The 15,745-nt window shown below is 37.7% G+C and overlaps 2 protein-coding genes across 3 annotated transcripts in view; both read right to left on the bottom strand.

Moving 5' to 3' along the window:
• The window catches only part of LOC139166873 (complement factor H-like), a 1,233,958-nt gene that overhangs the window by 385,012 nt on the left and 833,201 nt on the right, over positions 1–15,745 (bottom strand). The gene's annotated exons all lie outside the window — the stretch shown is intronic.
• The window catches only part of LOC139166874 (sodium/hydrogen exchanger 2-like), a 51,427-nt gene that overhangs the window by 12,456 nt on the left and 23,226 nt on the right, over positions 1–15,745 (bottom strand). For both annotated transcript variants that reach the window (XM_070751056.1, XM_070751057.1), the window contains exons 4-9: positions 12,866–13,083; positions 8,823–9,025; positions 8,096–8,185; positions 7,650–7,720; positions 7,066–7,227; positions 5,200–5,293 (exon numbers count right to left, since the gene is read on the bottom strand). In XM_070751056.1, the coding sequence (XP_070607157.1) occupies positions 5,200–5,293; positions 7,066–7,227; positions 7,650–7,720; positions 8,096–8,185; positions 8,823–9,025; positions 12,866–13,083 (838 nt within the window). The remainder of the gene's footprint in view (positions 1–5,199; positions 5,294–7,065; positions 7,228–7,649; positions 7,721–8,095; positions 8,186–8,822; positions 9,026–12,865; positions 13,084–15,745) is intronic.

Genomic DNA, 15,745 nt, shown 5'->3' with positions numbered 1-15,745 from the left:
CTGCCCCCAGAGATTAGAATTGCCCCCACCCTCCCTGTCTTTCGTAAACTACTCAAGACTCATTTATACCACCAGGCATGGGGGAGTTGAGATATTCCTTCCCCCTAGGACATTACAAGTTATGCATGGTATGTTTGTGTGTATGTTTGGTTTTATAATAAGGGTTTTTAGTTGTTTTATTATTGGATTGTCACATGCTGTTTTTATCATTGTTGTTAGCTGCCCCGAGTCTACGGAGAGGGGCGGCATACAAATCAAATCAAATCAAATCAAATCAAATCAAATCAAATCAAATCAAATCAAATCAAATCAAATCAAATAAATAAATAAATAAATAAATAAATAAATAAATAAATAAATAAATAAATAAATAAATAAATAAATCACAACACTGGAGTAATTCCAGTGTAATATGACTAAGTGCAAGCATGCAAGTTGATTCATTCTGCGCCAATTGCAGTTTCCAAATGGCCTTCAAACGCATGCCCATGTAAAGTTCATTGCACAATTGCTTCTGATGTGATTCAGGCATGAATTTATGATTACAGGGCTTCCACTGTGTATAAATTTCCCTAAAGGTTCCCTACCTGCATTTTGCAAGGTTGTACTTTTCCTGCCAATGTACTATTGGCCCTGATTGATAGTGAATGACAGCTGATAAATATATGTATATTGCTTTTAACTGGTATTGCTGGCGGGATGCTTCTGCGCATGCAGTACTGGTAGTAAAGGGTTTTAGAACCCACTACTGATTATTATGGTTATTTTTGTTGTGTTGCTTTTGATTAATTGGGGAAATTCATAAATATGATAAAAAATATGAACAATATCTATAATATTATGCACTAGCCAAAGCTGGGCAAAAGATTCCATGATTATAGCATCCAACAGCAGCTATGGTTTGAGGTCAACTCTCAGAAGCCTATTCCTTCAAAAGATTCAAAGGTTCTGCTGGAAAAAGTCACGTTACCAGGGATCCTTGGGATAGGATTGTATTTTAAAGCTGAAAATGTTTGCACTTTCATGGTGTTTTCATTAAGATTAATTAGAAAATGAAACTTTCAAGACTTGTAGCCTACTGGTTGACTGTATGATTGATTGAGTTGGGAATCTCCCTGGTATTCAGAAGTATGCGTGAATCTGATTTCAGTGAAAAAACTACAACAGTCATCACAGAAAAATGTACTTCTATCCTTCACCACATAACCTGTTCAACAGCAATTGGTGGCCTGTAGGCTATACCCCTGTTAGGTGTTTTGTTTGCTATTGAGTAAGGGGGAAATGAACAGTTCCTTTTCCAACAACCACACACACAGGGCCGCCATCAGGAATTTTGGGGCCCCATACAGCCTAAGTGTCGCCCCCCCCCCGGCCATTTTAAAACTACTGCCCCCCAAATCCCATGCCATGCCCACCATGGCCACACACCTTGGGCAAGCCCTCCCCCGGCCCTCTGAGGTCAAACACAGCCCTGATGTGGCCCTCAATGAAATTGAGTTTGACACCCCTGGCCTAGAGGCTAAATCCTATGAACAAGGGCTAAGAGAATGAGTATGTTTAGCTCAATAAATAGAAAACTGAGGGGGAATATAATAGTAGTTTCCCAATCCTTAAAGGGCTGCCACAGAGCAGATGGCATCTATTTATTCTCCATGCCACCTGAAGGTAGTAAAAGAAGCAATGGGCAGAACCTCACCAAGAAGAAATGCAATCTGGAAATAAGGAAAAACTTGGGACTGGGCGGCATAGAAATAAATAAATAAATAATAAATAAATAAATAAATAAATCCCTTCTTTTTTATTAAAAGAAATTAATAGAAACATAGAAACATAGAAGACTGACGGCAGAAAAAGACCTCATGGTCCATCTAGTCTGCCCTTATACTATTTCCTGTATTTTATCTTAGGATGGATATATGTTTATCCCAGGCATGTTTAAATTCAGTTACTGTGGATTTACCAACCACGGCTGCTGGAAGTTTGTTCCAAGGATCTACTACTCTTTCAGTGAAATAATGTTTTCTCAGGTTGCTTTTGATCTTTCCCCCAACTAACTTCAGATTGTGTCTCCTTGTTCTTGTGTTCACTTTCCTATTAAAAACACTTCCCTCTTGAACCTTATTTAACCCTTTAATATATTTAAATGTTTCGATCATGTCCCCCCTTTTCCTTCTGTCCTCCAGACTATACAGATTGAGTTCATGAAGTCTTTCCTGATACGTTTTATGCTTAAGACCTTCCACCATTCTTGTAGCCCGTCTTTGGACCCGTTCAATTTTGTCAATAATAATTTTAAAAAACCAAAATCCATTACTATTAAAACTAAAACAACCAGCAAAACTATTAATAAAAACAGGTGAGGGCTGGGTTTTTTTTCTCTGTTATTATTTGTGCTTTTACCATATGCTTTAAATCAAGAATCACTTCTCTCTCTGTTTTTCTCTCTTTTCTGTCATTCTCTGCCTCAATCATTTTCTCATTTCTCTTTTTTTCTCCCCTTTTCTATCATTTCTCTCTCTCTTCCTTCCACTCTTCTCTCTCTCTCTTTCTTCCTCTCTTTCACTCTCTTCCTTCCTCTCTCATCTCTTTCTTTCTTTCTCTCTCTTGCTTTCTTCCTCTCTCTTCCTCTCTTCCTTCCTCTCTCATCTCTTTCTTTCTTTCCTTCTCTCTCTCTCTTTCTCTATCTTGCTTTCTTCCTCTCTCTCACTCTCTTCCTTCCTCTCTCATTTCTCTCTCTTTCTATATCTCTCTCTCTTTCTCTATCTTGCTTTCTTCCCCCTCTCTCTCTCTTTCTTTCTTTCTTTCTCTCTCTCTCTATCTTGCTTTCTTTCTCTCTCTCACTCTCTTCCTTCCTCTCTCATCTCTCTCTCTCTTTCTTTCTTTTTCTCTCTCTCTCTTTCTCTATCTCTATCTTGCTTTCTTCCTCTCTCTCTCTTCCTTCCTCTCTCATCTCTTACTTTCTTTCTCTCTCTCTCTTTCTCTCTCTTGCTTTCTTCCTCTCTCTCACTCTTCCTTCCTCTCTCATCTCTCTCTCTTTTCTTTCTCTTTCTTTCTCTATCTCTCCCCCTCTTTCTCTCTCTCTCTTTTTCTCACTTTCCCTCTCTTGTTTTCTTTCTCTCTCTCTCTTGCTTTCTCTCTCTCATTCTCTTTCTCTTGCTATCTCTTTCTCTTCCCCTTTCTCTCTCTCTCTCTCTCTCTCACTTTCTCTCTATCTTGTTCTGTCATCGCTCTCACTCTCTCTCGTTCTCCGGAGGCTGGCAAAAGTAATTTTCAATTACTTTCAATTGTAATTTTCAATTACAATCAACCTATCTCTCCTTCCTTCCTTTCCCCCCTCCCTCTTTTCCTTTCCTTCCTTCCCTTCCCCTTTCTTCTTCTTTCCCTTCTTCCTTCATTCCAACCAACCTATCTTCCTGTTTCCTTCTCCTCCCTCTTCCCCTTCCTTCCCCTCCATCTTTCCCTTCCTTCCCTCCCTATTTTTCTTCCTTCCTTCCCTTCTGTGTCCTCCTGGCCCTCTCTTCCCCTCCCCTCCCCTCCCTTTCCCCGTGGAGTCACACCCATCCCGGGCCGAGTTACAAGAGCCGCAGCCGGGCGGGGAGCGCCCCACTCGCTTCGTTCCCATGGCAGGGCTCGGTCGGGAGCCCACTGGTCAGGGCTCGGTCGCCGCCACCAGGAATCCAGGAAACCGGGGTCAGGGGTCTCTGGGGCGTCGCACCGGGACAGCACCTGGAATGTCGGGCGCGCGGGCTGATGCATGCTCTCCCCATCCCTCTGCTGCCAGCCCAACCCGGAAAATTCAAAGTAAGAAAAACCTTCGGGGCCCGGGCAGGCTGGCAGGGAGATGGAGAGTTGGGCGCGTCAGCCTGCATGCCCAACATTGAAAATCGCCTTCGCTGGCCGGTGGCCCCCACTGTGAGAATGCCTGCAGAGAAGAAATAGAGGCGGAGCGGGTGGGCGAGGGCAGCGGCGAGTAGCCAGGGGGGTGCGAGGGAGCTAGAGGCACAGGGGGGCCCGGGGCAGCCGCGGCTTTGTGTGCACCCTTGGAAAAGGGTGTGCGGGGGGGGCCTTTTGGAGGACGCTGGCGCACGCGTGCGAAGCCTACAACTTGCGCTTGTGTTAAATTTTGTTTCTTTCCTAAGCAGCCTTCTGTGTAAAAAAATCCATTTGGGAACGACTCGTTCCCAAATGGATTTTTTTACACAGAAGGCTGCTTAGGAAAGAAACAAAATTTAACACAAGTGCAACTAACACAAGCGCAACCGCCACCCCAAAGGGGCTCCTACCTTCGCCGCACGACTGGGACTGGAGGACCGCGCTGCCAAAGGCTCCGTCGGGGCTTCGAGTCCTGCCTCGCGAGGCCTTTTTCGTTGGTGAGGCAGGCGGCCGGCAAGAGAGGGCCGGTACTGCGCATGTGCGAGGAGCTGCTCACTGGGCACAAATTACTGTAGGCGCCAGGAGGCCAGCGGGCAAAACCGGGCCCCCCTCATTGGTCAATTTCGCCGGGCCCGTGACACCACTCCCAGTAGTACCGCCCTATCGGCGGCCCTGCACACACACACACACACATGCACACAAAATTACAAAACTCTGAATTGGCAATGAACATTTAGCTATTTTGTTGTTCTTTACAGGTATCTGTCCTTCCTAGCAAACAAAATAAAATTGTTATGTTTCTACTGCAACATCAATGAGAAATATGGGGGGGGGGGGTGTTGCCCTGTATGTTAAATGTAAAATGAATAAGGCTCAATCATTTTCATTCCAGCAGAAATCACTAGGGGCAAGCATAGGAAAAATGTGACATATTTACATGTATGAAGAGTAGCCTGTATGTTCATTCTCACATTGTAGCCTTCAAATATCTGATCCAGCATGTAACACTGTGTTTATGCTCCTAGTATTGTATACTCAACTTTAACATCAAGAGACACGTATTTGAAAACAATTCCAGCTGTCTATTTCAAATGTTTCTGAAGTCTTTTTTCCTTAACATAATTATTTCTCTTCATTGCATAACCATTCATAACCTTTCTTATTCCATAAACCTAAATATATTTATTTGCACATGATTCCATTCATTGAAATATAAATTATTTCTCAATACACATCTTAAGTTGGCATGCTACTGTTTTTACTGGAAAATGAAAAGTAGATGTAGCCACACCAAGGTGTTATTCTAATATCTTGTTGTCTACTTACTCTTTGTCGTATCTGATACAGATTCTTCGTTAAAATCTCTCTTATGTTATCCATTTGGCCAGAATATGGTGTATTTATTTTTTCTTGAGGTTCACTGTTGTAACAGGAGATAAAATATGGAACTAAACAGATCATTCATTGGAATAATGAACTATACATTTTTTCAAAAATAGAAAATCATTTAAAAGAAAGATAATATATTTATCATGTGTTACATTTAAAAAAAAACTATTTTGATTAGTATCAACTTAACCATATAAAATTCTATTCTATTCATATCAATAATGTAGATCTGCAATTTATTTAAAGTGCAAGTTAACAAAATGTTAAATATATCTACAATTTTCCCAAGTAGGTTGATCCATAGAGTCTTTCATTCATGAATACTTAAGAATTTAATTCAAATTAATAATTCATATCAATGTAAACTGATTATAGAATTAATAATATTTATGCGTTTCAACACATTTCCCTCAATTAAATTTAAATATATTTTATATTATCAAAATCTCAATATAAACTTTGTTCTGAAAAGCTGAATGTATTTCCTGGTAAAATTGTGTTGTATCAGAGTAACAAGTTCTTAATACATAGCAGTAAAAGTTTTCTATATTAATCCTGTTTAGCCACTTTAAATTACTGTAAATTTCTGAAACCCCTATGGTCATCTCCTCTATATATGTAATACCCCCATTCATACTCCAGCCCTCATTTTGATGATATTTGATAAACAACCTCATTGAGGTTTGAGGCCCAGTTGTGAGTGCCATTGTTAAGGGTTTTTTTCTTTTTGGTTATATTGGTTATATTCATCAGGGGTTTTTTTCTTAGTTGGTTGTTTCTTGTATTTTCTTCTTGGATTCAGGTAGTTTATATATCTATTTCTGTCTCTATCCCTAATTCTGCCTCTTCATTATAGAAAATACAATTACCTGTAACTCTAATGTTACATGCATGCAAAAACACCTAGACACATGCAAACAAACCAATTCAGTGTATAAATCAATGATTTCCCCCATTCTGATTGGAAGGAGTTTCTGGCTGGGAATTTGGGGAAGTTGTAATTGGAAGATAATAAATGTAAGGTTAGGTGTGTGTGAGAAGGTTTTTTTAGCTGTTTTAGGTATTTAATCTCCCAATTAAACTTGCATTAAGTCTATCTATTTGTGAAGCTCATGACTAGAGGTCTCCAATGTTGCAAGTATAAACAGGAGCAATGGCCTGATTTTATGAACTCCTTCAAGAGTACCACAGATACAATTGACTGCCCAGCTTACTGCAAAGTAACTCCCTAGCTTACAATATTAAAAAAGTAAAACAATATAAATAAAATACTGCAAAAATATAAATAGAGAATGAAAAAAGCAATAGCTAAAAGATGGAAAGTGAGAAAATAGGATAAGTGGTGGAAAAAGCAAAGTTTTTTTTTTTAAGAAGAGGACAAACCACAGCCTCCTTAAAATGCCTCAGAAATATTCCTTTCTGGAGTGATGAATTACGGTAATCACTGCCTGAACCCACCTGCTAGTCACCATATGGAGACTTTCCGCATCCAGGATCTAACTGACAGGTGATGGTGCTAATAGCATTAAGGGAGCTTCATCAGTTCCAACAAGGTCAAACTTTTCCCAATGGTCAAACAAAATATTTTCAATGTTATTCCTAACGTTCACTTCCTTATATGTTTTTACTTCTGATTTGTTTTCTGTTTGTATTTTATTATTAACTAATTAAAAAGGTTTGAAAGTAAATTTTTGAGCTTTTTGTACTTTTTATCTTTTCTTGGGCTGCAAAGAAGTAAAGAATTCATTTCCGGTACTTTTAATATTTATATTCTGATTCTTCTCCATATTTTTCTCTACTTACTTGATAGAAGCTAGAGATGGAACTGTGCTTAACATCCCATTCTCAGCCATTTCAATGGCTTGTTTTATTTCCAGTTTCTTGTACAGGGCAACAATTCTTGATTTGGGTTGTTTTTCCTTAATTAAAAGTCTTCTTAGGTATTTCTTATCAAATTTTATAAACCTGTAAGAAACAAGGACCATTCTGTTAATTAATTTAAAATGAATTTAAACTGTGGCACATTTCTCTTCGTTCTTATAAATTACTCTGACTGTAGACATTTAGAGAATTAGTTTTTAACTAAAATAAATTTCTGAATTTGTGACAGAAATAAAGCAAAATTAAATATTCGTGTTTTCTAATTCTTAAACTTTATTGAAGTATATGTTAATATTTACATTTTCAATATTGTAAATGTAAATATTAAATAATACGTTGGCTTCTTCCACTTGTTCTTTTAGATCCAAGGTCTTCAATCTTGACAACTTTTAAGGCTTGTGGACTTCAACTCCCAGAACTGAGGTCTGGGAGTTGAAGTCCACAAGTCTTAAAATTACCAAGGTTGGAGACCCCTGTTTTAGATCATTACTAAATATGCTACTTACTTATCTCTCCAAAAGTTGTGACCCCAGTGTCCACACACATCTTCAACAGCAGCCTTTATATGGTCAAAGAACTAGGATGGGGGGGAAACCAGTCATCACATTATTAAACAAAGATATATATTACTTGTTTCTGTAAGAAAAAAGTTATCTTGATTTTTACCCAATATAATTTCAATATCAAAATAAATTTTATAAGATAAATTGTTATACAATACAATTGTTTTTAAAATCAATAATAAATGTAACTGAAAAATACATTTCTAATAATCAAGATCAACTGATGGAACATAATGAATTAAAGCATGTTATAAATGTTACATTATCATCGCTTGACAAGGAAAGTCCCTCCAATTGAACATGATATGATAATATATAACATTATTTGGAAACCAGGGTTCTGTGCATTTCCAAAAAGGCATGTAATGCACCTCAAATTGCAAACATACCCTGCAGTAGATTTCCTCACTGACTGCTGGCTGCTTCTTATTTGATCTTTTGACATCAAGAACGGTCACTAGTGGGCGAATTGTCATTCCCTGTACAGAGCAGAAACAAGCATGATGGTCACTTCAGCCCAGCACAATTTGCCATGATGTTATTTCCACATTTTGTTCAATGTGCATTCTAATAAATGAATAGCATTATACTACAATATTTGAAAGGAAAATACATTTGTGTTGTGAAAGGAGATGCAGCTTGAGGAAAGATTTCACATTGTACTGATTGATTATTTTTGATAAAGAGAATTAGATAAAGTTTACCAGGCAACTCAAGTATAAGGAAAGGTACCAGAAAATATTTCAATATGTCAAGACTTCATAAACTAGAAAAAAGTATCTGACATCCAAGAGGGATAGAGTGTTGTAATGTTGTACAAATCAGTATGAGAATATACTGAGGATGAAAAGGAAGGCAGGAATCAGAAATAAAGCTGAACATTTAGGATTAGTTCATTGGATAGTTGGGGTTATTGTCAATGAATATGAAATCTAGAAAAAGGCTTTGACACAAATCTGAGATATTCAGCCACGAACATATACAATTTCTGACAACATAATCTGTTATTTTCTTTTTGTGTGACACTTTTAATTTTGTGAATTGGACACATTGCAGATTTCATATGAAAAGAATTATTGGTCATATTATGCATATAACTATTTGGAATATTCTTACCTGAATGAACACAGTGAAGAATATCACTACGATAGCAGCAGTAATGAAAAGCTTCTTTCTAGGAAATACAGCAGAAGGGAGCAGGAAGACCAGAGAAAAACATATAGCTCCTCGGAGGCCTCCGTAGGCAATTATAAACTGGTCTTTAAATGTTATAGGAATTGTCCGAAATATATTTATTACCTGAGTCAATGCAAAGACCCCTAAAAAAAAAAGCCAGACACATACACAAATTGATCATGGTATCTTAACCAGCCTTAAAATTTAGAAACGAAAAATACAGTGTTATATGAGTTCCCTTCCTATTTTAATGGCTAGTTTCAGTTGGTGTTGATAGGGGAGATAGATTTAATGCAATGACAGACTCACCAGAATCTATTTATTTTTGTTTGTTTGTTTGTTTTGTCCAATACACAATAATACACAATGAGGGTTATAGAGGATATAATCAAAGTAGAATGTATTAAAGGGGGAATAGAGGAGAAAATAAAGGAGTGAAATATAACTATGAGAGAATAGCAGAAAAAGATATAGGTATAGAAGAGAAGATATAGGAGAGACAATAGCACAGGGGACGATAGGCACTCTGGTGCACTTATGTATGCCCCTTACTGACCTCTTAGGAACTTGGTGAGGTCAACCGTGAATAGTCTAAGGGTAAATTGTTGGGGGTTAGGGGATGATACTACAGAGTCCGGTAGTAAATTCCACGCTTCGACAACTCGATTACTAAAGTCGTATTTTTTACAGTCAAGTTTGGAGCGGTTAATATTAAGCTTGTATCTGTTGTGGGCTCTTGTGTTGTTGTGGTTGAAGCTGAAGTAGTACCCTCTCTCTACTCTTAACATCTATAGTCATGGGCGGATTCCTGTTTTCGTTGCTACTAGTGTGCTGGGCACTCAGCTTTGGGTGTCTTGTGGGTATGTCCCAGTGTGTATTTGCTTGTGCGCATGCACCGGTAGCAAAATATTGTGAGTGCGGGAAAGAGATTTCAGTGAGAGTTTTGCTTCTGTGCATTCCTGTCATAGTTCCCTCTAAGCTGAGCAGTGAGCAATCGCTCACTTAAAAATCATCATCAACTCAGAGTTTTCCAAACCTGCCCAGAAGCCGAGAGGGAAAGAGAGAGAGGGGGAAGGAGAGAGAGAGGAAGAGAGAGAAACAGATAGAAAAAAGAGAGGAAGGAAGAGAAAAAAAAAATCAAAATCTAGTTTGAAACTAGCTCAACTATTTAAGTGGCATTTTGATATTGACAGAGTTGCCCTATTATGAGCTCACTGTTATAGACACACAGTACAGTATTTTATTTTGAAATTCTCTGAGGCAAAACAGGGTGGTTTTTTTGTTTGTTTGTTTGTTTGTTTATTTATTTATTTATTATTTCTGTGCCGCCCAGTCCCAAAGGGACTGCCGCTCAGACACTATACTTTTCCGCCCACCCCCCCAAAAAATTAGAGGGAACACTGATTCCTGTAAGCAAAAATTGCCGAAATCTCTTGTGCACTTCCCCTCACAAGATTTTGCTTCCTGTGCATGTGCAGAAGCAAAAACACGCTGGGACTTGTGTGCGCACACAAGACACCTGAAGCTGTGCACGCAGTTTAATTTTTACTACTGGTGCGGAATCCTCAAATGTACCGGTAGGAACCCAATACTGTCTATAGCAGTGTTTCCCAACCTTGGCAACTTGAAGATATCTGGACTTCAACTCCCAGAATTCCCCAGCCAGTCCAGATATCTTCAAGTTGTCAAGGTTGGGAAACACTAGTCTATAGTACATAAAACTGTTGAGTAAGGTGTAAGTTTTTATATCAGAATCAGTGGTGGGTTGCTCTCACTTCAGTTCGGTACTGCAAACCAATACCGGCGGTGGGAGGTTCAGCCCTCCCGCTCCGAACGCTTCTGTGCATGCGCAGAATAGATTAGAATGGTATAAGATATTATCAATATGCTGATGAATGATATACCGTACATCTTCAACTCAGGCTGACTAAGTTAGTTTGTCAAGTTTTTCCCCCAGTGCCTAAAGGTTGTTATCTGTCACGGTTTGAGTGATTAATGTCCGTTTGAACATTAACCTACCACAGAGGTGATGGACTGAGAGCCCAGTCATTTGTTTTGAAAGCAATATTTCTTTTCTTATAAAAGTAGAAAAATAAACATGTCCCGGTGGACAAAATAACAAATACGTCTTCACATGATGGAGATTAGAATAGGAATGGAAAATGAAACAACAGAACATGAAGAAGAAGGATATGAGGTAAGATGATGTGGCAGGATATTACATCATACTAGGAGGATCTTAATAAAACACACATAGTTAACTATTTAATTACTGAATGTCTCTGGGGCTGTCAATATTCAGCGTGACATTATCCTGGTTGTATACTACTTTGGTAAGAAATATTTCTCCCAAGCAGAGCTGGAGTGCAACATTGGGGTCTTCTTGGACTCTGCTTTTGCTAAAATTCCATCTGTACTCAAGTTATGATGAAAAGATTTGAAAAATAGCTTTTGATTTTCCCTAATAAGAAAAAGCAGCAAAAACTTTGCACAAGCCCATATTGTGTGACAGTTTGCACAATAAGGAAGATGACTTTGACAGAGTTATACAGGTTCATTAGCGAAGCAACAAGGAGTAAAACATATCCTAAGTCGACAATATGGATAGTGTTCATATGGGAATCAGACAGACATTTCCCTAATTCATTAAGATATAAGAACAAGGAAAAGAACAGCATATTCTGCCAAAATTCTGTTATCATAACTGTATCCAGGCTGCTGCAGCTACACCCATTCCTGGGTATGACTCACAGCCACTTATGCCCTAGTCATATGCTGTCTAAATTGCTACAAAATGTTCCATATAGAGTCGCCTTTGATAACCATTCAGAATACAGTGGTGTGAACAGTTATGAATGTACTTCATTGTGCCCAGGTAGCCCACTGCTCTACAGACTGAACTGGCTCCATATAAACTTTTAGATGTTATTCAAGGTACTGATTATCTAATATAAAATCCTTCACAACAGAGATCCAGGTTATCTGTAGAACTGCCTGTCCCTAATTGTTTCTATTCGTCCCATGACATTTAACAGAGAAGGTGTGTTTCCCCGTAAAAAAGTCAGCTAGTGAAATTTTTAAGGGCATGGTTTCTTTGTTGCAGTGACTGCCCTAAGATCATTTATCTGAGTTTTGGACATCCTGGTTTTGTCCTGCAAAGATGCAATGACATGACTTTATCCCAAACATTCAGGCAGATTGTAGGATGAACATATATATAAGATGATTAAGTGACATAAATATTGATTAGTCCCAGTTATTTCTGTTGACCCATTTGCTTTTTAATATTCCAAAGACACTATAGAATTTTTTTTTAGTCCTCATTTTCATGATTGTTCAACTTGTGAATCACCTACAGTTGTTCTTGCAATTGGGCAGTCTTATAAAACTCATTAAAAAAAATAAATAAAATAAATGTACTTCAATACTTCCTTTAATTTAAGGTAACAGAATTCTTCAAAAACAAGTCATAATCTTCCGGTCAGTATTATAGAAAGGTAGATACATACACACATCATGGCTGAAATCTTTTTTTTTTTTACTATAATTGTAAATGTTTTTGTAATGAAACTAGCATTTTTACTATAATTTAAAATAAGGATACAAATTAAATCCATCCCCTACCCTTTGCAGTTTTAAGGTAGCCAAGTCAATAACGCCTCAGGAATTTCTATAAAAGGAGAGACTCCCTATTAGCTGGAAACTGAAAATCTGAAATATACTGTTAGTGTTTTCACACCGTATAGGATATATGGGTTATCTCCTGCCAAATTCTGCCTTCTTTCTTGTATAATCATTGGGTTCACTGACCAAAAATTGGTTTACTCAGAGTCATTTGTAAAAATTTCCCTCTATCACTGTAAAACATCTTAAAAATAAGGATTTTTTTTGTCAAAACCACAGTTTCATTATCTAAAAGATAATCGTATTTCAGTGCTAAAGTAGGTTGAAGTGCAATCTAGAAAGTTTTAAGTGGCTCTTACCTAATGAACGCCAAATCAAACAAAATAGCAGAGTGAAGCAAACAAAGGCCCAGTTCCATTCATGGTTTTTTCCTACTGTAGATACTCCCATGAAAATAAAGATAAGAGTTTCACTGACACTGCTCAGCATTTTCATAAAATATTTTATAGTGGTATAGGACTTCTGAGAAACATTCTCCTCCACATATTTGTTCATGGTCATAGCACATGCTGTAATCCTGCAGGAAAAAACCAGTTCAGTTTCTTTGTATTTTTATTGCAAATACTGTATTTTTATTGCAAATACTTGAATAAGATGCACCTGATACTCCAATAAAATGCCCAGAGTTACCATGTTAATGAGATTGGCGGCAAGAAATCTAATAAATAAATATCACTCAGAATTGCTATAGAAGTTAATATCATTGAATTCAGTAAAATTAAGAGTTTTTGTTTTAACATTGGTGAACAAATTTCTTGATACCATAAAATAAGGGATAATATTTGGGAACATTTACTGATTTTTCTGCAATCAAATAATGAATTGTGTGGGTCCCTTGCAGTCAACTCTTCTAACAAAAACGTAATTATTACTTGCTTGTAGAAAATGGAAAGTTATCATTCTCTTGGGCTTTTGTCGCTCTGAAGGACATTGTGATGCCATCTTGGTCATATAGGCCAGGTGGCTACTGAAATTATTTGTTCTCCCTTGGTTGTTCAGCATTGTGATATTCATTGTGGTTATGACTTCATTTTAAAAACATACCATTTCATGAAGTCAGAAAGACTGCAAATAAATATCATGCGTGGGTGGTACTGCAGTGCCTCCTTCTTTAATCTTGAACTTTAAGATTGTTCCATGATGCTGTTCCTATCAAATATCTTCCTTGAACAGATGTTTCAGAGATTATACAAACTGGGTTTGAAACTGCTTCTCAGTTTAATTACTGTTACATATTTTGTTCAAATTGTTTTATATTTTTATATAAGTAAAGTAAGCTGAACTAAGCTGAAGTCACCTTACCATCTGCTGATAGTGAATGGTAAAGAAGTAATATATTATTCTTAGATGCAAAAACTAAGTTATACTTTTATAGGTACTTATTTAAAGCAGCTTAGATAGGAATCTTTACTAAATCCCCAGAACGATACAGGACATATCTGACCAAGTAGAAAGGCCAAGTAGAAGTTTTCTACAATAGTTCGCATGCCATTATGTGGCTTTTAATAGCCAGAACATGTGACACAAAAGAGGAAGTATGAAAGTTCTCCTATGTTATGTGGTTACAATTCCAGGCTTCATTTTATACTTCCCACTTCATCTCTAAACTAGCTCAGAACTGCAGGGTGGCCATTTATCAGATCCTCACTGTAATACAACAAAATGTGAAGACCCACACTAGACAATTTTAGGAACTTTCATCTAATTTCAAAACTCTTAATCCTAGTAGTATACTGAAAGTTAGTTATAATGTATCTTCTACTTCAATTGTAAGATTATATGGATATTTTTATAACTGGAGTTTTCTGAAAGTTGTCTAAAAAGTACTTATAAATTTAAATCCTGATGACCTGAATGATTATTTTTCTCACATATATAGGTACAGGGTGGGAAAATGTGTCCAAGAAATTACTAGTGCCACTGTAACTTTGAATGGCCATTAAGTGAACTGCTGCAAGTTAAAGACTAACTATACTAAAAGTAGATTTTTAAAAATTGAAACATGGTACAAAAAGGCAAGATATACAACATATTTCACATTACTGTAGTACCTCTACTTAATAACTTAATTCATTCTGTGGCCAGGTTCTTAAGTAGAAACGTTCTTAAGTAGAAGCAATTTTCCCATAGGAATCAATGTAAAAGCAAATAATGCGTGCAGACACATTAGGAAAGAAATAAAAGCTCAGAATTTGGGTGGGAGGAGGAGGAGAAAGAAGAGGAGGAGGAGAGTCGCTGCCGAAGGAAGAAGGTGAGGGGAGGGGAATCAAAAAAATTCCAAAACTTTAAAGCTTAAAAAAAAGAGTGACTCTGAGGCGGCAAGGAGGAGCACGTGCCTCCAATACACCCGCCGCGAGGCTGCCTCCCATACACTGGCTCCCATACACTGGCTGATGCTGTTGTTGCTATCTGCTGCCTCTCCCTTCCTATGCTGAAGGGCTCCCCTCTCCTCTCATTCGCTTGCTTTGTAGCCGGCGCCTTTCCTTCGCTGTGGTGACTCTTCGGCTGCCCAGAGTGAAGGGAGCGTTTCTTTTCTCTGGGCGCTGGCAGAGGTTTATTCCCTGTCCAAGTGCCCAGAGAAAGGAAAATGCTTCGTTTGCTCTGGACTGCCAAAGCCTCCTTAATCACCACCAAAAGACTTCTCTGGCAGTCCAGAAAACCTCGAGATGGACAGGATTAAAGGGGGAATGGCAGGAAACTGGCCGGGCCTTTCTGCCGCTCTCAAATTTCCTGGGAAATTTTTCCTGGCTTGGGTTCTTAAGTAGAAAATGGTTCTTAAGTAGAGGCAAAAAGATCTTGAACACCCGGTTCTTATCTAGAAAAGTTCTTAAGTAGAGGCGTTCTTAAGTAGAGGTACCACTGTATATAATAGGGAAACATTCATTTTTCCAAATGTATGAATATATCAATCTCTGTGATGAAATAAAATAATCATAATATGCTGTTTTTATCTGTTATTTAATCAACACTTTGTAATGTTTCAGATATTTAAATTTTCAACAAATATTTTAAAATAACTTAAAGATGAAGCTTACTAATTTGACTAAGGCTATCTTATAAAAGTGTGCAATAGAAACAAGCTTTAAAACAGAAATCACTTTTGCATATCTTAAACTTTTACCCATTTTCTCATACCAGCTATCATAACTATTTATAGCATTGTTCCTGAATGTACTGTA

Source organism: Erythrolamprus reginae, chromosome 4, assembly GCF_031021105.1.
Source record: "Erythrolamprus reginae isolate rEryReg1 chromosome 4, rEryReg1.hap1, whole genome shotgun sequence".
In the NCBI taxonomy this organism is placed as follows: domain Eukaryota; kingdom Metazoa; phylum Chordata; class Lepidosauria; order Squamata; family Dipsadidae; genus Erythrolamprus; species Erythrolamprus reginae.
This window is presented reverse-complemented; position numbering and strand designations above follow the sequence as displayed.